The 24,339-nt window shown below is 39.7% G+C and overlaps 1 protein-coding gene across 5 annotated transcripts in view; it reads left to right on the plus strand.

Moving 5' to 3' along the window:
* Positions 1–24,339, plus strand: part of GRIK1 (glutamate ionotropic receptor kainate type subunit 1) — a 487,136-nt gene that overhangs the window by 319,690 nt on the left and 143,107 nt on the right. For all 5 annotated transcript variants that reach the window (XM_044939691.2, XM_044939684.2, XM_044939685.2 and 2 more), the window contains exon 4: positions 7,409–7,590. In XM_044939691.2, coding sequence (XP_044795626.1) covers positions 7,409–7,590 — 182 coding nt within the window. The remainder of the gene's footprint in view (positions 1–7,408; positions 7,591–24,339) is intronic.

Genomic DNA, 24,339 nt, shown 5'->3' on the forward strand with positions numbered 1-24,339 from the left:
TCATTTCCCCAAAGAAAATAGAAATATACTATATAGAAGCAAGAACCTACAAAGGTCTAAAGTTTGGACTTGAAGAAAATTAAACATTTTGACATAGGTGGTCAAGCCAAAAAATAAACAAGCAGTACCAAGTAAAGGAATAAGTGAAATTTTCACCTTAGCAATCATAATTTACATCTCTCTGTTGTTATGATCACCTGTGCTAGCCAAAACACTCTGCTACACACCCTCCTACAATCCTACCTGAAGTAGTTGGAGAATGGAAAATCCTGGGCTCTCAGTACCAACACGATTATATATTACAGTTCTTTTCCTTCTGCCCTTACTCTTTCTACCCTTTCTGTTTTCCCACTCTAATCCTCTGACCAGAACCCATTCAAATTTTCAGATTTCTGCTCAGGAAACCAATCTTTAGATATTTCATGGTGACTTTTTATTTTTAGCTACCATTGATATTAGCCAGAATTCAGGACCAAAACATACTGGTGGAGCTAAGTAGCACATAGTTAATCTTGAATATTTTGACTAGATTCTTCTATGGGGCTCTTGTCCATTAAGAGACACAATTTTTCTTTCAGGCAGTCTTTAGCCTTTTTTGATGCCCTTTTGAAAAACCGTACATATGAATATCTGCACTTAAAAGTGCTGTATTTCCCCAGGTAATTCATTCACTTACCCCTCTCCATTTCTCAGTCTGGTTTTTTCCTCCCCTCTGGAGAGTATATAGATCCCCTTAAGAATCCTATTAGATTTGGATATATTAATATACCAACATGTTTGTGAAATGCCATTTTGCATGTTTCCAAGTTCACATGAAGATGAAATTAATATTTAAACTGTGTGATCTTATCTTTGGGTCCCATCACATTCATTTTTATGACATCAAATCCACTGATGTGGTACATGTAAACGAACAGGGAATTGGATTAAGACTCCAGAAAACCTAGGTACCTTTCCTTTGAACTGCTGCTCATTAAATATAACTGGAGCTGTCCAAAAATGGATTGAGCTGCAAAAAGTGAGGTAGAAAATTTCTCAAACTAATAGGTGTTCAGCGGCAGCTGTGTAGAGGGGATTCATGCATCAAGGAGGGGTTTGACCTTTAAGGTCTCTTCCAATGCCTGGCATCTGTGACTCATTTTCAGGGCCAATTCAAACAATTAACCTCCCTCTACCTCACTTTCCTTACTGTAAAATAGTACTGACACCTAACCACCACAGAGGTATCTTCTGAGGTTTACTGAGCTATTTATAAGACATGTCGGATACTTCATAAGAAGGGGTGATGCAAATAGCAAACTTTATTATTATTTAAGGAGAAGGCAGGGGAATTTTTAAACTTCTACTGGAAATAGCAGGTTCTTTTTTTCTCCTCCATATGCTCTACCTGTTCCCAGAGTTGATGTGCATGCAAATCAGCATTTTTCTGTGTCATGTCTGAGTACACAGAGCAGATAGATGGCCCAAGAAAGTGTTTAGAATTGGCCACTTGGATACTTTTGAAACTTATCTCTACGTGCAGAGCCCAGCTCAAACTCATAGGGAATAAACAGGCTCCCTGTTCTCAAGCAAACACTCTTCAATCCACAGGTGCAGTTTACCATCATTGCATTGCTGGAGGTGGGAGTGGAGGAAGGAGGCTCATGGTTTGTCTTTTTATTGAGAAAGATTTGAACTTAGAGAAAAATGGCCAGAAATAGACAGTGACCTCCTATACCTCCTACATCTAAGCTTAGCACCTGCCATCATTTGCCCTGGGCTTCCTGGTGGCTCAGATGGTAAAGTGTCCGCCTGCAATGCGGGAGACCTGGGTTTGATCCCTAGGTTGGGAAGATCCCCTGGAGAAGGAAATGGCAATCCACTCCAGTAATCTTGCCTGGAAATTTTTCCATGGACATGGATGGAGGAGTCTGGGAGACTACAGTCCATGGGATCACAAAGAGTCAGACACAACTGAGCAACTTCACTTCACCTCATCATTTGCCCACATTTGATTTAATACTCGACGAGTCTCTCAGTGCAAAAGCAGCAACAATAACAAGTAGCAGTGTTGTTGAACTATTTGAAAGTAAGTGGCAGACAGCATGACTATTTTACTTCTAAATAAATTAGTGTATTTTCCTAAGACCAAGGATCTTCCATTTTTATAATCACACTACAATGATAAAATATAGGAAGCAACACTGATACAGTTTTTATACATCAATATCAATATTAATATCAATACAGATATATGATATGCCAGTTTCTCTAATTATCCCAATTACATTTTTTAAAAATTCAGGATCTCTCATTGCATTTATTTGTCATGTCCTTTTAGTCTCCTTTGGTCTAAAGCAATTTGACTTTTCCTTGTCTTTCATGACTTTAACATTTTTGAAGAGTCCACAGCAATTTTACCTTAGAATGTCCCTCAGTTAGGTTTGTTTGGTTGCCTCCATTTCTGCATTTTTAAGGTTTCTGAAGTGTCCCTGGGCTTCCTGGGTGGCTCAGTGGTAAAGAATCCTTCTGTAGTGCAGGAGACACCAATTTGATCCCTGCGTTAGGCAGATCCCCTGGAGAAGGAAATGGCAAGCCACTCCAGTATTCTTGCCTGGGAAATCCCATGGACAGAGGAGTCTGGAGTGCTACAGTCCATGGGGTCACAAACAGTCAGACATGACAGAGTGACTAAACAATGACAAACTACTGCAGTGTGCTAGAAAACCCATCACCATTGCCAGGGTTTGCCTGCACCCTTACCATTCTCTCCAACTGGACTCCAATTCTGGAAGTACTGGGTGACTTGGGCAGGGCTGTCATTCACACATAGGAGGACCATTAGCAGAATTAGGAAGTGAAGCGAAGTCAAGTCACGTCCAACTCTTTCTGACCCCATGGACTATGCAATCCATGGAATTCTCCCAGCCAGAATACTGGAGTTGGTAGCTGTTCCCTTCTCCAGGGGATCTTACCAACCAAGGAATCCAACTGGGGTCTCCTGCATTGCAGGTGGCTTCTTTACCAACTGCGCTATCAGGGAAGCCCAGCAAAATTAGTAGTGTCCAAATCAATAGAGAAGGCAATGCAACCCACTCCAGTACTCTTGCCTGGAAAATCCCATGGACAGAGGAGCCTAGTAGGCTGCAGTCCATGGGGTCGCTAAGAGTCAGACACAACTAAGCGACTTCACTTTCACTTTTCACTTTCCTGCATTGGAGAAGGAAATGGCAACCCACTCCAGTGTTCTTGCCTGGAGAATCTGAGGGACGGGGAAGCCTGGTGGGCTGCTGTCTATGGGGTCGCACAGAGTCAGACACGACTGAAGCAACTTAGCAGCAGCAGCAGCAGTCCAAATCAATTATCTTTCCCTGAAGTAATGACTAGTTTAAAAACAAGTTTTAACTTCTTTACAATGAAATGTAAGCAATTAATGGATTGCTGCAAAATGCAAACAAAAGGGAAGGCTTTCTCTAAATTTTTGCCTCCTGTGAACTAAAAAAGCCTTTTGAATTGTAAATTCTGCTGTTTGTTAATGAGGGCAGAAAGGTTGTTTTTTCTTTTTTGAAAGCAAACAATTGCTTTGGAAGAGAAATATAAACCTCCCCTTCCTTGCCCTTTATTCTTTCTACATCTTGGGTCTGTAATCTTTAAATCTGCTGATCCTCTCTTTCCTGAGGGAAATTCACCTGTATATGGACAAAAATGAGTAAATTAGGGTTTAGTAGTGAGTTTCTCCAAGATAAATTTAGTCCAGTTAAAAGCTAGTCTTTTGTGTGGAGTTCTCCTTTCTCTTCTATTGGTATTAAACCTTTCTTTTATGAAACAATTGTGAAACCTCACGGTTACCTTTTTGGAGGAGGAGGGAGCCTGTTTATTAATGGACTCATTTCCCAAATAAAGGCTGAATGTTTTATGCTGGTCTAAAGTTCTTTTTTTCTCTCTATTTATTTACACAGATAATTATTTATATAGTTAGTTAGTCATTCAGTCAGTTAAATATTTGATCTTATTAAGCAGTCAGAAGTGGACCTGGCTTTATGCCCTGGATCTGCCACCCAGTAGCCATACTCAGCATTAAGAAACCTGAGATCATGCCATCGGGTCCCATCACTTCTTGGCAAATAAAAGGGGAAAAAGTGGAAGCAGGGACAGATTTTCTCTTCTTAAGCTCTAGAATCACTGCAGGTGGTGACTGCAGCCATGAAATTAGAAGACAATTGCTTCTTGGAAGGAATGCTATGACAAACCTAGATGGTGCATTAAAAAGTAAAGACATTACTTTGCCAACAAACTCCTTATGGTCAAAGCTATGTTTTTTTCAGTAGTCATGTACAGATGTGAGAGTTAGACCATAGAGAAGACTGAACACCTAAGAATTGATGCTTTCAAATTATGGTGCTGGAGAGGACTCTTGAGAGTCCCTTGGACAGCAAGGAGAACAAACAAGTCAGTCCTAAGGGAAATCAACTCTCAATACTCATTGCAAGGACTGATGTTGAAGCTGAAGCTCCAGTACTTTGGCCACCTGATGAGAACAGCCAACTCATTAGAAAAGACCCTGATGCTGGGAAAGACTGAAGGCAAATGGAGAAGAGGGCAGCAGAGGATGAGATGATTAGATAGCATCACTGACTCAGTGAACATGAGCTTTAGCAAATTCAGGGAAACAGTGGAAGACAGGGAAGCAAAGAGTTGGACATGACTCTTTGGACATGACCATGGGGTCACAAAGAGTTGGACATGACTTAGTGACTGAATAACAGCAAGCCTTAACACAAGGTTGAGTAAGCTGGTCCAGCCCCAATTAGCCTTGGGTCATAATTTATGAAATTAAGTAATAAGAGATGTCCATGTACATCACAAGATTTGATGGAATGAAATCCTTCTATGGGCTGTGAAGATCTTAAAGCAAGATGTGTTCATGTGTTTCCAACTCTTAGTGTGGTACTTGGCATACAGTGAACAGCCAGGAAATGTTTTCCCATAAACATGAATGAATGAAGGGAGAGAAAGCATTCAACTTTAAAGGCTCTTAATGTGTCTAAGTCATCATGATAGGCAGATGCACTTCAAGACTGACATTCCATTTAGCAAAGAACAAAAGAGCAGCTTGTGGCAGCATATGAAATGAAATTCTTAAAATTTTTGCTCATTTTATTTAAAGACCACATTGATCTCCCTTGTGGCCATGCTCAAATTAAAAAAAAAAATCTGGTTATAAAGCAAGAGGGCAATAGGGAAAAAAAAATTATGGGAGAGACTCACAAGCAGCCTAGAGTAAAGAAGAAAGGAGATTGGGTACCTCTTTCAACTTTTTCCCCATCCCATCAAATAATCCAAAGTTATACGTGTTCCCTCAAGCATCAACAAATTTGTATTTGCAATGCATGATGGTGACATGGAAAGACTGAGAGCTGGACCCATAGGCAATTTGAATCCATGGCTCCTCCTATCTTTGTAACCATGAGTAAGTTACTTCATTGCTCTGAGCCTTGATTTTCGTATGTGAATTAATGAAGATGATAACACTTTCTTCATAGGGTTATTGTGAAGAGGAACAAATACACAAGTCAGGGTGCTCAGTTTTCTTCCATTAGTTACCCACCAGGTGCTCAGGACAAGTGATTCTGGAAGTAAGAGGACAAGTAACCCATCTGTGCTTGTGTGTGTTAGTGCTCAGTCGTGTCCGACTCTCTGTGACCCCACAGATCGTACAGCCCGTGGGTATAGCCCATGGCTCCTCTGTCCATGGGATTCTCCAGGCAAGAATACTGGAGTGGTTTGCCACTTCCCCCTCCAAGGTATCTTCCAAACCCAGGGATCGAACTGGCATCTCCTGTGTCCACTGCATCGCAGGCAGATTCTTTACCTACTGAACCATTGAGCCACTGAGGAAGTAGGTGAGGTAATTGGGAGCCTTCAACCACATCAGTACCTGGGAGCCTTCAATCACACTGATTTGAAAGAATCAAGTTCCCAGGAAGTCAAAAAATTAAGAAGGATAATGAGCACTAAATTTTGATATGATTCTATACCTCCTTCTTTCCTTGCACTGGTTCATTTAACCCTGAAGAGTAACTTTCTCTCAAATTTTCTGTACTTCAGAACCACACCTACCCAAGGTATGAGAGAACTCATAGCATCGTAGATATAAAAATGTAGCTTCTAGGGGAAAGGGTAAAAGTGAGAGTGTTAGTCGCTCAGTCATGTCCGACTCTTTGTGACTCCATGGAGTGTAGCCCACCAGGCTCCTCTGTCCGTGGGATTTCCCAGGCAAGAATACTGGAGTGGGTTGCCATTTCCTTCTCCAGGGGATCTTCCCAACCCAGGGAAAGAACCTGGTCTCCTGCACTGCAGGCAGATTCTTACAAATAAGTAAATAAACAAAACAAAAAAATAAAAGAAGTGCCTCAAGTCCAGAGGTAGCCGGCGTATATATGCTCTATCTTGCATGGTGCATACCCCGATTTCTATCTGAAGAGTGACAAAGCTTAGCATTTCCTATTGATTACTTGAAGCTGACACATCCTGAAGGCACAGGCTGTGTAATAAAAAAAAAATTCAATTTTCCAGTGGGAGTCCTTGAGTAAGAGCCAACATCGTGCAGTGTAACAAATGCCAGTTAACATAAGGGGAAATAAGACTAAGGCTTTATATAGCTGTTGGTCTTGCCTTAGTAAAACACTTCTGTTAAAGACAATGGTGCAGTTTACTGGATTCATTTTTGTGGTGAATTAAACATTCTTCCTCGAGTTAGTTGAGTTAGCTGTATATACTCCTATAACCACCAATGATAGATTTTTTAAAGAATATGCTTCTGCCCTTATTATAAATGACTTTTTAAATATTCAGTGGTCTTTTCTTTTAACCAAGAAAGTATTTTCCCATTCAATGTTCAATTATATTAGAAAGAAGAAACAAGCTATTTATAATTAGCTTATATGGCAGGAACTGAAAGATGATATAACAGTATGTTATATATAAATATTTGATGAAAGGGTTGCAGAGGTTTATAGTCCCAAGAAATTCTAGTATTTTACTGTTTGTTTGTTTTTAAGTAAGACGGTATATCCATCACCTCAAGCACCTTTGAAAACATCAAGCAAATTTTGTTTACACAAGTTTTAGAGTTATTGACTTCATTTGCTAAAGATTTGTGGTGAAAGCTGGAGAGGACAATTGCATTCTAAAAAAAATTCAAAATCCTCTTGGGAAAATTGTGTTTCTAGCCACACATACCCACAAAAGGAAAAAATGATATGATCCACCATAGAAAGAGGAATGATTAATGAGCAGTCAATAGTGCAACCTTTAGGTAGGTGGCCTCTTGATACATTGGGGGAATAATATGAGTTTGACTCTAAATGGCAATAAACAAATATTCTGGACAGAACAGTCTGTAGCCTGATTGAATGTCATTTTCTAGGTCTCATTCGCCTGCAAGAGCTCATCAAAGCTCCCTCCAGATATAATATTAAAATCAAAATCCGCCAGCTGCCCTCTGGGAATAAAGATGCTAAGCCGTTACTCAAGGAAATGAAGAAAGGCAAGGAGTTCTACGTGATATTTGATTGTTCGCATGAAACAGCCGCTGAGATCCTTAAGCAGGTAAGAGGGGGAGGGAGGAAGAGAAAAGGAGGGGAATGTGTTCATTTCTCTTTCTCAAAAATGCCATCCGGTATCACTGAGTGCGGCATGCTAAAACTCCAGCAGTTCAGTTAGGCTGAAGATTGCAGTTTTCAGAACACTTTTAAAGAGCCATTGGGCTCAGGTTTCTTTGAAACCAGCTGTTGGTATGTAGTTACAGATGTGTGGTCCTGTGTTCTTCTTGAGAGATTAGTAGATCTTGCCAGCAGACATTGAGATGAGTATTATTTCAAGGTGATTAAACATCTCTTTTATTTTATGTCTCAGAAACCCACCAGATTTTATTTATACAATGCCTGACTTGTCCTAAATACATCTTCCTCATGGCAAGTCCTCTTCTGTGAAACATGCAAGATTTCAAGTGCAGTAAAAAAAGGGAAACAGGGACAAGTCACAGAAAAGATGCTTCTCTCTCCTCATTTGTTCCAGACCCTGAGCTGCCATGCATTGATCTCCATGGATAATGTGGGTGAAAACACTTGATAAATTGTGAAACCTTATATAAATGAAAGATGATAGTAATGTTAAGAGTGATAACAACAGAGTAATACTTTCTGGGCATTTTGGGATGTATAGCATTGGTCTTATGCCCAAGAAAGTTCAGAATTAAAAGGAAAAAAAAAAAATTAAACCTAGACTGCTGCTGCTGCTGCTGCTAAGTCACTTCAGTAGTGTCCAACTCTGTGCGACCCCATGGATGGCAGCCCACCAGGCTCCCCCATCCCTGGGATACTCCAGGCAAGAATACTGGAGTAGGTTGCCATTTTCTTCTCCAATGCATGAAAGTGAAAAGTGAAAGTGAGTCGCTCAGTCGTGTCTGACTCTTCTCGACCGCATGGACTGCAACCTACCAGGCTCCTCCATCCATGGGATTTTCCAGGCAAGAGTACTGGAGTGGTGTGCCATTGCCTTCTCCAAAACCTAGACTAGTGTCTCTCAAACCAGAGTGATTTCACCCCTCAGGGACTTCTAGATGTCTGGAGACATTTCTGGTCGTCGTACAGGGGACAGTGGCACTCCACTGACAGCTAGTAATTAGACGCCAAGGATGCTGCTAAACATCCTATAAGGCACAAAGTCCACACCCCACCCCATCAACAGAGGACTATTTAGCCTAAAATGCCTTGAGAAACTCTACCACAAAGACAATGGGAAAAACAAGAGAGGCATTCCACATATATTTGTTAATACAGATATTTGCCTTTCTCTTTTTGACTTACTTCACTATGTTAAATAGTCTCTAGGTCTACAGATGACCCTACTTTGTTCCTTTTTATGGTTGAGTCATAGTCCATTGAATATATGTACCACATCTTCTTTATCCAATTTAAGATTGAATATAGCCCTGGCTATTGTAAATAGTGCTACAATGAACACTGGGGGGCATGAGGGAGGGGATAGATATATACATACAGCTGATTCGTGTTGTACAGTGGAAACTAACACAACATTGTAAAGCAACTCTACCTCAACAAATGCTAATAAAATAGAAGCATTAATAAGAGTCAGGGTATTGAATTGGAGGCAAGTAGGCAAAAGTAGCCAGGTTATATTCACATGACCAGACTTGTGACTTTCTGTTTTTCGAGTGGTCACTGTCGCCTAAGGCAATGTTTTTATCTAAAATGACACAAGGCGTTATTGCAGTCTGCAGGCTTCCCAGGTGGCTCAGAGGGTAAAGAATCTGCCTGCAATTCAGGAGACCCAGTTTCCATCCCTGGGTAGGGAAGATCCCGTGAAAAAGGAAATAGCTACCCACTCTCGATTCTCTCCTGGAGAATTCCACGGACAGACAAGCCTGGCAGGCTACAGTCAATGGAGTCACAGAGAATCAAACATGACTGAGTAACTAACACATATTTACTTACTTACTAGTTTAAAAGGTATTGGGTGAGCTGTGTGGTTGACTGGAAATGCACACTAATTTCAGAAGTGGACCAACCCTCCATGCACATGCAGAGCTGTGGGTTTCTGAGTAACTTGGAAGAGATCTCTTGGCACAGTCGTCCTGCTTGATTCTCCAGTCTTATATCTAATACCTGAAGGGCATTTCTTGGAAGCCATTGAGTCACAGGATACATTTAAAATTGCCACTGAAAACAATCATAGACATCATCAAAGCAAATCCTCTCACTTTATAGGAGGTAACATGACTTTCCAGAGTGACCCATCCAACTCGGCCTCCTTTATCCCACCTGGTGGTTTTTCCGCTGTGACACGCTTCTTCAGTCAGGCAGACTAGCCATTACTTACTTATAAACTACAGTTCCATTAACACGTCTTTGGATATTATAAGTACCTTTCAGTAAAGAAAGCAAGCATATTGCAGTGATGTCAGTGCTGAAAGGTGAATAAATATAATCAGCTGCCCTTTATCCCAAAGCTTCATTTGAGAATTTTAATGCAGTCATTAAAGTGTGTAATGGAGTGTGGACCAGAACTGAGAAAAACACCCAGATTTTATGCGGAGCCCTCAAAATGCAAAGAAGCGTCCTATCCCAAGAGTCTTTTATAACTGAAGCCAGGGACTTCTGTTACATTTAAGGGGATGATTTGCTGATGAGGCTTCTCTTGGTTATATCTCTCCCAAAGGGCAGGCTTGGAACAGGCAAGAGAAATGCCTGGTAGTCATGCAAGGGGCTGCTAGCTTCTTCACTATTTTGCTAAATATGGATATACAGTTCCTCTGATACAAGTGATTCTTTCCTTGTAGAATAGAGGTTACATCATTTAAAGGAAAATTTTTAAATGAAAATAAAAACACAGAAAATCATCCAAGATAAGCCCTCTCAAGGATTGTCTGGTAGGGTCAAGGGAAAATAGGATCAGTTCAGTTTTGCCCAAGCCATTGACCCAAACACTTCTTTCTCCACCCTGTCTTATCATGTTTTATCTTGCATTTGCTTTCCCTACTTGTCTGAATTGGCTGTGGAGCTGAGGGCAAACAACTGAAGAGACTGTTCATCCCCTCTTTGTTCTAGACCAAAGATCTGAAAAGATTGAGAGGGGAGGGGAAACTTTTTAAAAAGTTCCAACATGAAACCCTTATCTTACTGCATGGGGTAGAAGTATTACCCATTTTTGAAATCCAAGCAAAGGACCCAGGTTGGTTGGATGGGCTTCATTTGGACCTCCAAGAGGCTGTTATGGTTTGAAAAGTTATAAAAAAGGCCTTAGATCTTTCTATTCTGGGCAAAGCGGGGCACTCTGTGTGAATGGATACTCCATGTGATTCAGTTGAACTTGCTCCATTAGCTCTGGGCAACTACATATGGAAGATTTTTCTGAGACCTTTCCTGCATGTCTGTGGAGTACCTCCAGGGAGTTTGAGGATTCAGGAGTCTATGGTCCTATTCCAGCCACCACTTAACCTATCTCTTTCTCCTGAGGGAAAGGAAGGAAGGAAAGAGACTCATCTCTTTCACAGAGACGCCAAAGATGGTATCTGACACCCTGTATGTCATCTCACGTCATCTCAGGTTGTTGTTATTGTTGTTTAGTTGCTAAGTCACTTCCAACTCTTTTGAGACTCCGTGGACTGCAGCACGCCAGGTTTCCCTGTCCTTCACTATCTCCCAAAGCTTGCTCGATTTCATGTCCATTGAGTCAGTGATGCCATCCAACCATCTCATCCTCTGCTGCTCCCTTCTCTTCCTGCCTTCAATCTTCCCCCAGCATCAGGGCCTTTTCCAATGAGTAGGCTCACTGCATCAGTTGGTCAAAGTATTGGAGATTCAGCTTCAGCATCAGTCCTTCCAGTGAATATTCAGGGTTGATTTCCTTTAGGATTGACTGCTTTTTCCTGGTTTATCACAGTTTATCCTGAGGTAAATTTGGCATTTTCACTTCAGAGTTGACCACACTGATCTCAGATGGGTTAAGTGCTTCATACAAGGTCACCCTCTGAACTGCAGGACTGGGTCGGCAGACCACCTGATCTCAGAAACTGTGAGTCTACTTTACCGTAAAGGGCCCCCATTTCAGAGTGGAGAAGCCTTCCATTCTGAACTAGGCTTCCAGCAATGTCTGGGGAAAATGCAACCAGTTACTGCTCCTCTCCTTTAGATGAAATTAGTATTATTAGTTTTTACTTCTTTGGTGACTACAATCACTGCTGAGAAAATTTTCTCTGCCAGGTCAACTTGGCTTTCTTCTCATGCACATTTCTCATTATTTTTCTGTACTTTCCTACACCTTCATCATATTTTACTTTTTAATGATTCTTTAGAGAAGAGAAATCCAATGCACTTTAAGGAAGATATTTGACATTTATCTAAAAGTAAAAACTGGGAGAAAGTCTATAGTTATTCTTGGCCATGCTAATCACTTCAGCAAAGTAATTATTTCTATTCATATTGAACTATATGATGAGAATCTGAAAAGTTATTTCCCAAAAATTTGTTAGAAATTCAAATGTCAAGACTTGATTAAGCTATGGAGGAGCAGAGCTCTCGTGTGAACAAACTGTCTTTGTGAATTTCTGCAGTCTGAGAGTGGCCCCAACAAGCATCAACATACACGTGGGACCCTTCAGGTCACTAGGGGTCTTCTTCGCCCCCTGTCCCCCCACCACCTCCCAGCAGGCATCCTGCTGCTTTCAGAGGATGCTGAGCACTGCTTAATCCACCTTTAATGTCAAAATCCCAGGTCAACAGCTCCTCCTGACTTCCACCTCCCTCAAGTCTCTTTCTCCTCCCCATGACTCCTCACTGTCCACCACATTTTCACCTCCGCTCATTCCCACTGAGTGTGATTCTACCAAGAGTAGCTGATGGCAGATAAATTTAAAGATGAGGCACAGGGTAGGAGGACTCTGGGTGGGGAATTCCAGACATGTGTCTAGTGCCATGCTGGGTGATAAGCAACATTCTCCTTTCATAAACATTACAGCTCTTGATAAAATTGGTACTTTTTTTTTTTTTTGCAAATGAAAATTGAAGCTCAGGGACAGTATTAATTTTATCAACCGAGCATGCTCTTAATGCAAACTCCTGTGACCTATGTAATGTAACTCACCCTCCCTCCTCTAGCCTGTTTGCCTCCAATACCCTATTTCAGGGACACTCTGCCTGGGTATGTAACATGGCCTCTTTTCCTTCTGTATGACTTTCGCACTTGCAATTGCCAACACCTTTTTCCAAAATCAGCCTCACCTAAGCCACTGTGATTAATCATTCGGAGATAAAGAAGAAAGAACTCATTCTTTATTTTAAAATATTTATTTATTTGACTGCAACAGGTCTTAGTTGTGACAGACAGGATCTTTTGTTGCAGTGCGCGGATTCTCTAGTCGCAGTATGTGGGCTCAGTACACAGCTTGTGGGATTTTAATTCCCCCACCAGGGATCAAGGGTTTTTCCAGGTGGCTCAGTGGATAAAGGATCTGCCTGCAATGCAGGAGACGTGGAAGACATGGGTTCAATCCCTGGGTCGGGAAGATCCCCTGGAGGAAGAAATGGCAACCCAGTCCAGTTTTCTTGTCTGGAGAATTGGGTGAACAAAGGAACCTGGTGGGCTACAGTCCATGGGGTCTCCAAGACTCAGACATGACTGAAGCAACTTAGCACACCCGGGATCAAATTCACATCCCCTGCCTTGCAAGGCAGATCACCAGGGAAGTCCCAAAGAAGGAACTTGTTTCTCATTTCTTGTGACCTTGCACTCTACTTAGTTGCTTTGTAACTCTAATAAAAATCTATAATTAACGAAAGACATTGATCCATTTGTTATCCGTATCCCCTACTATACTCTTCTATATAAGAGGATAGAAGCCTTCTTTGTCTCCTTTTCCTAAATCCCCCATATCAATTACATTATTTAACACACAATAAGGGCTCAATACATTTCTATTAAATGAATAAATAAAACGCATGTTCCAAGAACTGTGCTTTAGGCTCTTCATAAATAATCTTTCTTCTACCCCACTCAGTATGCTGAACTCTCAGCTCTGTCAGGCACAGTGAACAAGTCCTCTGTGCCTCAGTTTCCTCAAAAGCAAGGTTTCATTCAACCCCAAAGTCCTGTATTATTAACTGTGATATGTTTGAGCTAATAAAATGCATTTCATGACCTGAAAATAAATGTGCTTCTTTGGAGAAGAGCAGAGTTGTTTTCAAACCCTGTAATAGGATTGAGAAAGCAAGTCACTATTTCAAGCGTAAGTAGCGGGAACTTAATGGTCCTCTGATGGGGAGGGAAGGGACGCAATGGTGCTCCATCCAGCTGGGATACTGCTCTAGGGCTGGACTGATTTTTCTGAGACAGGGAGTGGCCACTGGGTGAGTGAGAACATACTGTTTCTGACTTGGGAAACCTGCTCTCTTGTTTACATGAGCAAGTACATCAGAGGGGAGATGTTTTCCTCCCTTACAACACTCGTGGCAATAAGCATTAAGCTATAATTGAGCCATTAGTCTCCATAAAACATTTTACTACCAAAATATTTTGTAGAATTATATTGCATTTTCTCCCATCAACATTTGTGTGCTTTTGTTGTTGTTTTTTTTTCCTTTTGTTTCAATTAACATAAAAATGAGGCCAGGCAGAAAATGCACTTTTTTTTTTTAATGCCCAGCTTCCCTCTGCTAGGAAGTGCAATGTCAATGCTGATTAATCAAATAATTTTGTGCATTGATTTTTTTTTCTCATATAAGCTATGCCTAACAGCTGTGACTAAGGCAAGAGGTATAATTTCATGTTTTAGATGGGTTTCATTTCACGTTTTCACAGAACAGAAACACCATCAGTCTTCATGTCTTAGGACAGAAGACAGCAAATTAAGCAGCATACAATGACATGCTAAGAGGTTGCACACCTGTGTTTGGAACTTATATCCGCGAAGTCAGATCCCCAAGTCCATTATTTCTAGTCATAGAATGCATAGAATAAGTCAAAGAAGCTACCTTTTACTCAACACTTATCATGTGCCAGGTACTGTGCTAAGCAGGTTAAATGAATCATTAATTTAATTTGTATGCAGAGAAACTTCTGCATACAAGAAACTGACAGAGCTCAGAGAGGTTTCATAACTTACCCAAAGTCACAGAACTAGCTAGTGGCTAGGCTGCGATTTGAAACTTGTCTCAGGATTTAAAAGGAAAAGAAAGTATCCTATTCTACTGCTATTGTGTGCATCAAGATGTCAAATGATTCTTCAAGTAATGGCACCTGGAACACACTTTAATTAAGCTTTCTGCTTCTTGAATGCAGTTATTTCCCTTGATTCTCAAATATCCAATCATTTCTAGTTTACACAAGTCCGCAAGAAATGCTGTTTCTACTGAAACCCAGTAGTGAAAATTGTAGACACACGGTAGAGCAATTTATTCTTTCATCCAACACCTATTTGTCGAGCACTGATTGAAGGTGATAAAGACACAACAGCAAAGACAATACAAAACCCCAAATGTTTGCCACTTTAAGGCAAAAAGAGAACTTGAAACTGAATGTCACAAGAGTTTAGCTATCCAATGCCAATATACTGGTTGGAGACCATGAAGCTAATTTCTAAAGTGGTAAGGGACTGGGACTAGAGTCTTGGACTGAAAGTCGTGAGTTGCAAATTCTTGTTTTCTCCTAATAGGAGAAACTAAACACCATTTATTGGGTAGACATTGTGTGTCAGAATAGGCTATGTATTGACTAAAATGACATCTTTTTACTGTCTTAAAATATCCCATGTGACAGATGAGAACAATGAGGTTACAGGGCGAGGGCTAGAATTTCAAACCAGGGTCTAAAGTGCCATTGATCTGAATTCCTTAGACACTCTTAATGTTTTACTTTGAACAAGTCTGTTTATTCCTCTGAACCCAGTCAGCTCATCTGTAAAAAAGGATTGTTGGATTCTGTTCTAATTGTTGCTAATCTTCCCTTCAGCTCTGAGCTTCCATGCATACAAGTAAGCAAGAATCCTCTTACTAGTGTCTAGACATAAAGACCTTGCACGTGGCCTTGTACTTAGTTGACTCTCAAAGAAATGGGGAAATAATTAAGCAGTTCATTCTTTTTTAAGGTTTTTTAGAGTCCTTTAGTAGTCTTTGAGACACTTAATTGATGATAAGTTCATTACTTGTATAAATTCTGACAATGTAATAGTGATGAATCTCAATTTATACTAACTAGATGATAATTTGTAGTATGTTATATAATTATTTTGGCAGCACATTCCTATCCTAATTATGTTTCTCTCAGGCTGATATTAAAATCTATTTGCAATTCCTGAGCACATAGTTAGTTTGGGTTGTAAGGAACAGTCATACGTATGAGTGTGTTATTAAATATACACAAGAATTAATTGAGCTTTATGAATAATCAATGATTTCCTGAAGGGGTTTGCAATTTGTTTATATTCTTAGTGCACAAGATGCCCTTTTGAGAATTCTCTAAATTCTTCAATGAGTAGATTTGGAAAAGGACTTAGATTTGTTTCAATCTGAATTGAGAGGTAATAAAAATCACATATATGCCTCAGAAAATGCTCTAATGCTTAATTCCAGCTACATGAAAATTTGGCTGTAATAGGCAATAAGAGAAATTATCTTTGCAATGGAATTGGGGGCAATTTAAAAGGAATCATATAAAGAGTTTGAAGACTGTATCAAGGCATGTCTTAAGCCCAAGTAGAATCAATGAACCGCAGCTCTATTTAAAATTTTAAGGATGTCTGTGTCCCTCAGCATGTCTTTCTCAGGGGAAAGGATCCATAGCTTCTATCAGATTCCATAAAGAGGCCTGAAGACTGAAGTAGGTTAGAAATCACTTTGTTATGTTAACTATACCTACTTCTTCAACCATTCATAAATGCAAAGTGAAGTCGCTCAGTCGTGTCCAACTCTTTGCGACCCCATGGACTGTAGCCTATCAGGCTCCTCTATCCAGGCTTCAGCAATACATGAACCGTGAACCGTGAACTTCCAGATGTTCAAGCTGGTTTTAGAAAGGGCAGAGATCAAATTGGCAACACCTGCTGGATCATGGAAAAAGCAAGAGAATTCCAGACAAACATCTATTTCGGCTTTATTGACTATGCCAAAGCCTTTGATTGTGTGGATCACAACAAACTGTGGAAAATTCTGAAAGAGATGGGAATAGAAGACCACGTGACCTGCCTCTTGAGAAACCTATATGCAGGTCAGGAAGCAATAGTTAGAACTGGACATGAAACAACAGACTGGTTCCAAATTAGAAAACGAGTACATCAAAGCCATATATTGTCACCCTGCTTACTTAATTTATACGCAGAGTATATCATGAGAAACGCTGGGCTGGAAGAAGCACAAGCTGGAATCAAGATTGCCAGGAGAAATATCAATAACCTCAGATATGCAGATGATACCACCCTTATGGCAGAAAGTGAAGAGGAACTAAAAAGCCTCTTGATGCAAGTGAAAGAGGAGAATGAAAAAGTTGGCTTAAAGCTCAGAAAACTAAGGTCATGGCATCTGGTCTCATCACTTCATGGGAAATAGATGGGGAAACAGTGGAAACAGTGTCAGACTTTATTTTTTGGGGCTCCAAAATCACTGCAGATGGTGACTGCAGCCATGAAATTAAAAGACGCTTACTCCTTGGAAGGAGGGTTATGACCAATCTAGACTGCATATTAAAAAGCAGAGACATTACTTTGCCAACAAAGGTCCGTCTAGTCAAGGCTATGGTTTTTCCAGCAGTCATGTATGGATGTGAGAGTTTGACTGTGAAGAAAGCTGAGCACCAAAGAATTGATGCTTTTGAACTGTGGTGTTGGAGAAGACTCTTGAGAGTCTCTTGGACTGCAAGGAGATCCAGCCAGTCCGTTCTAAAGGAGATTAGTCCTGGGATTTCTTTGGAGGGAATGATGCTAAAGCTGAAACTCCAGTCCTCTGGCAACCACATGTGAAGAGTTGACTCATTGGAAAAGACTCTGATGTTGTGAGGGATTGGGGGCAGAAGGAGAAGGGGATGACAGAGGATGGGATGGCTCGATGGCATAACCGAGTCGATGGATGTGAGTTTGAGTGAACTCCGGGAGATGGTGATAGACAGGGAGGCCTGGCGTGCTGTGATTCATGGGGTCGCAAAGAGTCAGACACGACTGAGTGACTGAACTGAACTGAACTGACTGATCCATGGAATTTTCCAAGCAAGAGTACTGGAGTGAGTTGCCATTTCCTTCTCCAAAGGATCTTCCCGACCCAGGGGTCAAACCCAGGTCTCCCACATTGCAGGCAGATGCTTTATCGTCTGAGCCACCAAGGAAGCTGCAAGAATCATACATGCAAGATTCAAAATGATAAACGCAAGATTCTATCAAAAAGATCGCTCCACCCTACTTTCCCCATGACTGTTAGTCACATTTTTTTGTCTTAAGGGTGATCCTGTAAGATGTAAATGTCACCATTTATTCAGCTAACATATTGGATATTTTCAATGTGCTAAAGACTGTACTGGGGTAAAGGTGGAGAATAGAATACTTGAGACTGACACATATACACTACTGATGCTATGTATAAAATAGATAACTAATGAAAACATACTGTATAGCTCACTCTGTAGTGACTTGAGTGCGAAATAAATCCAAAAAAGAGGGGATGCATGTATACGTATGGCTGATTCACTTTGCTATGTAATACAGACTCACAGGCAAAAGGAGAAGAGGGTGGCAGAGGATGAGATGGTTGCATAACATCACTGACTCAATGGACATGAACCTTAGCAAACTCTGGGGGATAGTGGGAAGCCTGGCTTGCTGCAGCCCATGGGGTCGCAAAGAGTCAGACAGGACTTAGTGACTGAACAACAACAGAAACTAATACAACATTATAAAGTAACTATACTGTAATAAAAATTAATTTTAAAAAGGAGAGGATTAAATCTCTGAAAAATAATATATATTATATATTGCATAATATATATATATATATATATATATATATATGGTGTACACCTGAAATCTACACAACATTGTGAATCAACTATACTTCAATTAAAAACAAAAAAAAGAAAAAAACAACTATGGAAAATTCCAGTGTACTGAATGATGTTGTTTAGTGGAGGACTTAGTAACTTGCTATTTGCTTTATCTGTAAAATGGGAATGTTGCAGCATATAACTCACGTTGTTTTGAGAATAGTTAAATGTGACAATACCTTAAAGGCATTAAGCAGCTCACCACTGACACATGAAATATTCCACATGTTACAGATAATTGTCATCAGTATTATTAGAGGTAGGGTATCTAGACAAAACTACAAGAGTATACAGTGCTTCCCAATCCTAATTCTAGCCCTGTCACCTCCCCCACCACATCACAGTACTGGTTCCCAAACCTTCTTTCAGCCAGAATGACTGTCTCATGATCTCATGAAGATCCCATCTGATGTCATTCAATCTCCATGCTAAACTTAACTAAACATCTTCCTCCTCATCCTTCCTCCAACCAACCTGTTTCTCCTCTGGTCCCTGTCTTGGTAACTAGAAATACCATTCAATTACTCAAGCCAGAAACCTAGGACTCTCCTTGACTCTCCTTCACCTTTCCAATTTATTAGTTACTAACTGCTGAAGATTCTGCCTTCTAAATATGTTCCATATTCTACCTCCTTTTCTCCGTCACTTTCATCATCTTCCTCCTGTACTAGAATAATTGATCTCTTGGTCACAAGTCCCCTCCCTCTCTTTTACTCCATCCAGCCTCCTTGTAGCCTCAAAAAAAGTTCATTTTAGATAAAATATCTGATCTTATCCCTCTCATGTTTGAAATTCTGGAGCACTCTCTCCCACCCCCTTATTGACTTAATCATGAAGGCCACATTGTTTAGCGTGTCATGCAAGTCCCCCACACCTTGTGTACATTACCATTATAACAAGTACACAAGAGATCAAAGCAGTCAATACTAAAGGAGATAAACCCTGGTTATTCATTGGAAGGACTGATGTGAAGCTGAAGCTCCAATACTTTGACCACCTGATACGAAGAGCCCACTCATTGGAAAAGACCCTGATGCTGGGAAAGATAGAAGGCAGGAGGAAAAGGGGGAGACAGAGGATGAGGTGGTTGGATGGCATCACTGTCTCAGTGGACATGAGTTTGAGCAAGCTCCTGTAGATGGTGAAGGATAGGGGAGGCTGGTGTGCTGCAGTTCATGGGGTCACAAAGAGTCAGACACAACTTGGTGACCGAACAACAACAACACAAAAATAACTATTATTGGATGTATTACACAATTTTAACAATTTCATTACTATTCTTTTTACAAACTCCCCTTTCTTGATGAAGGCTGATTACATTAAAGAGATTAAAGTTCCTGAAAGATCACTAAAGGGATTTAAAATTAGGATCAAGTTAATTCTAATATGTAAAGAGATGTTCTAGTAGAAGAGCCATGTAGGTCTGAATTCCTGACAGTAGGAGGAAAAGTTAGTAAGACACCTCATAGTACCTGCAACATCACCCATGGTACAACTTTTAGAGTGGAGTGCAGCTCTTTGAACAAAGATCAGTGGGCAGCTTATCGAGCGTTCTTGGCTTGATGGATTCATTCCTTAAGATAAAGATCCTATTCCTGTCTTTCTACCTTTGCTCTCACCAAGGACCATATGCTTTTATTTGGGTTCTAGAAGTCCAGAAAGACTTTGTACAAATCCCTGACTTTCTTCCCACATTGACCTCCTATTATAAATACAGCATAAAGAGTTCAGGATTGAAATCATACTTGGGTTCAAATACTATAACCATGCTCTATCCTTCAAATCTATAAATTGATGATAACTCTTCCTCCCCAGTAGCAGATAAAGAACATGTAATGGCAGTGGACATGTTGTAAAGTGAAATAGCGTGAAAGTATTGGTTGTTCAGTCATGTCCGACTCTTTGCAACCCCTTGGACTATAGCCCTCCAGGCTCCTCTATCTGTTGAATCCTCCAGGCAAGAATACTGGAGTGGGTAAGCCGTTCCCATCTCCAGGAAATTTTCCTGATCCAGGGATCAAACCTGGGCTTCCTGCACTGCAGGCAGATTCTTTACCATCTGAATCACCAGGGAAGCCCTATCAAATAGTAGATTGATCATTATTGTTACAGCTTTAAAATATGCTTGGTTGATATAAATGAGTGATTCTCAGCTCTGGCTATGTGTAAATATCACCTGGAGAGTATCAGTATCATAGATATCAATGCCTAGAACATACTTTAGACCAAATAAATCATAATATTTAGTGATGGGTACAGACATTGGTGTTTTCTACAAAGTTCTTTGGAGAGTCTAGTGCACTGAAAAACACTGATATAAATAATTATTTTCTAAGTCTGATAGCTATTAGATAAATTTACAAAATAAAGTCATCCAAAAAGCCAAAAAGGCAGAGAAACAGGACCTAGATCATAACTTCTGTATGCTACAAAGATATCATGAGACCAAGAAGATCATCGTTTAATGATTTCATGACTATTTCTCCCTCAAAATGTTACCCTCAGGCAAATTTGAGGTTTTATTACCACCATTAAGAAAAAACTTATTGTGAAAAGATTGCAGTGTATGCAGCATATTCTCTGTTAACTTTCCAGCTTCTAGATTCATTCAGCTCTTTTTTATTTTTTTTTTAATTTTATTTTATTTTTAAGCTTTACAATATTGTATTAGTTTTGCCAAACATCAAAATGAATCCGCCACAGGTATACCCGTGCTCCCCATCCTGAACCCTCCTCCCTCCTCCCTCCCCATACCCTCCCTCTGGGTCGTCCCAGTGCACCAGCTCCAAGCATCCACTATCGTGCATCGAACATGGACTAGCGACTCGTTTCATACGAAGGCTGCCTTTTCACCTTGCTAATAGTTTGCTTTGTTGTGCAGAAGCTTTAAGTTTAATTAGGTCCCATTTGTTTATTTTTGCTTTTATTTCCAATATTCTGGGAGGTGGGTCATAGAGGATCCTGCTGTGATTTATGTCGGAGAGTGTTTTGCCTATGTTCTCCTCTAGGAGTTTTATAGTTTCTGGTCTTACATTGAGATCTTTAATCCATTTTGAGTTTATTTTTGTGTATGGTGTTAGAAAGTGTTCTAGTTTCATTCTTTTACAAGTGGTTGACCAGTTTTCCCAGCACCACTTGTTAAAGAGATTGTCTTTAATCCATTGTATATTCTTGCCTCCTTTGTCAAAGATAAGGTGTCCATATGTGCGTGGATTTATCTCTGGGCTTTCTATTTTGTTCCATTGATCAATATTTCTGTCTTTGTGCCAGTACCGTACTGTCTTGATAACTGTGGCTTTGTAATAGAGCCTGAAGTCAGGTAGGTTGATTCCTCCAGTTCCCTTCTTCTTTCTCAAGATAGCTTTGGCTATTCGAGGTTTTTTGTATTTCCATACAAATTGTGAAATTATTTGTTCTAGCTCTGTGAAGAATACCGTTGGTAGCTTGATGGGGATTGCACTGAATCTATAGATTGCTTTGGGTAGTATACTCATTTTCACTATATTGATTCTTCCAATCCATGAACATGGTATATTTCTCCATCTATTAGTATCCTCTTTGATTTCTTTCACCAGTGTTTTATAGTTTTCTATATATAGGTCTTTAGTTTCTTTAGGTAGATATATTCCTAAGTATTTTATTCTTTCCATTGCAATGGTGGATGGAATTGTTTCCTTAATTTCTCTTTCTGTTTTCTCATTATTAGTGTATAGGAATGCAAGGGATTTCTGTGTGTTCATTTTATATCCTGCAACTTTACTATATTCATTGATTAGTTCTAGTAATTTTCTGGTGGAGTCTTTAGGGTTTTCTATGTAGAGGATCATGTCATCTGCAAATAGTGAGAGTTTTACTTCTTCTTTTCCAATTTGGATTCCTTTTATTTCTTTTTCTGCTCTGATTGCTGTGGCCAAAACTTCAAAACTATGTTGAATAGTAGTGGTGAAAGTGGGCACCCTTGTCTTGTTCCTGACTTTAGAGGAAATGCTTTCAATTTTTCACCATTGAGGATAATGTTTGCTGTGGGTTTGTCATATATATAGCTTTTATTATGTTGAGGTGTGTTCCTTCTATTCCTGCTTTCTGGAGAGTTTTGATCATAAATGGATGTTGAATTTTGTCAAAGGCTTTCTCTGCATCTATTGAGATAATCATATGGTTTTTGTATTTCAATTTGTTAATGTGGTGTATTACATTGATTGATTTGCGGATATTGAAGAATACTTGCATCCCTGGGATAAAGCCCACTTGGTCATGGTGTATGATCTTTTTAATGTGTTGTTGGATTCTGATTGCTAGAATTTTGTTAAGGATTTTTGCATCTATGTTCATCAGTGATATTGGACTGTAGTTTTCTTTTTTTGTGGGATCTTTGTCAGGTTTGGGTATTAGGGTGATGGTGGCCTCATAAAATGAGTTTGGAAGTTTACCATCCTCTGCAATTTTCTGGAAGAGTTTGAGCAGGATAGGTTTTAGCTCTTCTCTAAATTTTTGGTAGAATTCAGCTGTGAAGCCGTCTGGACCTGGGCTTTTGTTTGCTGGAAGATTTTTGATTACAGTTTCAATTTCCGTGCTTGTGATGGGTCTGTTAAGATTTTCTATTTTTTCCTGGTCGAGTTTTGGAAAGTTGTGCTTTTCTAAGAATTTGTCCATTTCTTCCACATTGTCCATTTTATTGGCATATAATTGTTGATAGTAGTCTCTTATGATCCTTTGTATTTCTGTGTTGTCTGTTGTGATCTCTCCATTTTCATTTCTAATTTTATTGATTTGATTTTTCTCCCTTTGTTTCTTGATGAGTCTTGATGAGTTTGTCAATTTTATTTATCCTTTCAAAGAACCAGCTTTTGGCTTTGTTGATTTTTGCTATGGTCTCTTTTGTTTCTTTTGCATTTATTTCTGCTCTAATTTTTAAGATTTCTTTCCTTTTACTAACCCTGGGGTTCTTCATTTCTTTCTTTTCTAGTTGCTTTAGGTGTGGGGTTAGGTTATTTATTTGACTTTTTTCTTGTTTCTTGAGGTATGCCTGTATTGCTATGAACTTTCCCCTTAGGACTGCTTTTAAAGTGTCCCATAGGTTTTGGGTTGTTGCGTTTTCATTTTCATTCGTTTCTATGCAAATTTTGATTTCTTTTTTGATTTCTTCTGTGATTTATTGGTTATTCAGCAGCGTGTTGTTCAGCCTCCATATGTTGGAATTTTTAATAGTTTTTCTCCTATAATTGAGATCTAATCTTACTGCATTGTGGTCAGAAAAGATGCTTGGAATGATTTCTATTTTTTTGAATTTACCAAGGCTAGATTTATGGCCCAGGAAGTGATCTATCCTGGAGAAGGTTCCATGTGCGCTTGAGAAAAAGGTGAAATTCATTGTTTGGGGATGAAATGTCCTATAGATATCAATTAGGTCTAACTGGTCTATTGTATCATTTAAAGTTTGTGTTTCCTTGTTAATTTTCTGTTTAGTTGATCTATCCATAGGTGTGAGTGGGGTATTAAAGTCTTCCACTATTATTGTGTTATTGTTAATTTCCCCTTTCATACTTGTTAGCATTTGTCTTACATACTGCGGTGCTCCCGTGTTGGGTGCATATATATTTATAATTGTTATATCTTCTTCTTGGATTGATCCTTTGATCATTATGTAGTGACCATCTTTGTCTCTTTTCACAGTCTTTGTTTTAAAGTCTATTTTATCTGATATGAGTATTGCTACTCCTGCTTTCTTTTGGTCCCTATTTGCATGGAAAATCTTTTTCC

Source organism: Bubalus bubalis, chromosome 1 (assembly GCF_019923935.1).
Source record: "Bubalus bubalis isolate 160015118507 breed Murrah chromosome 1, NDDB_SH_1, whole genome shotgun sequence".
Classification (NCBI taxonomy): Eukaryota; Metazoa; Chordata; class Mammalia; order Artiodactyla; family Bovidae; genus Bubalus; species Bubalus bubalis.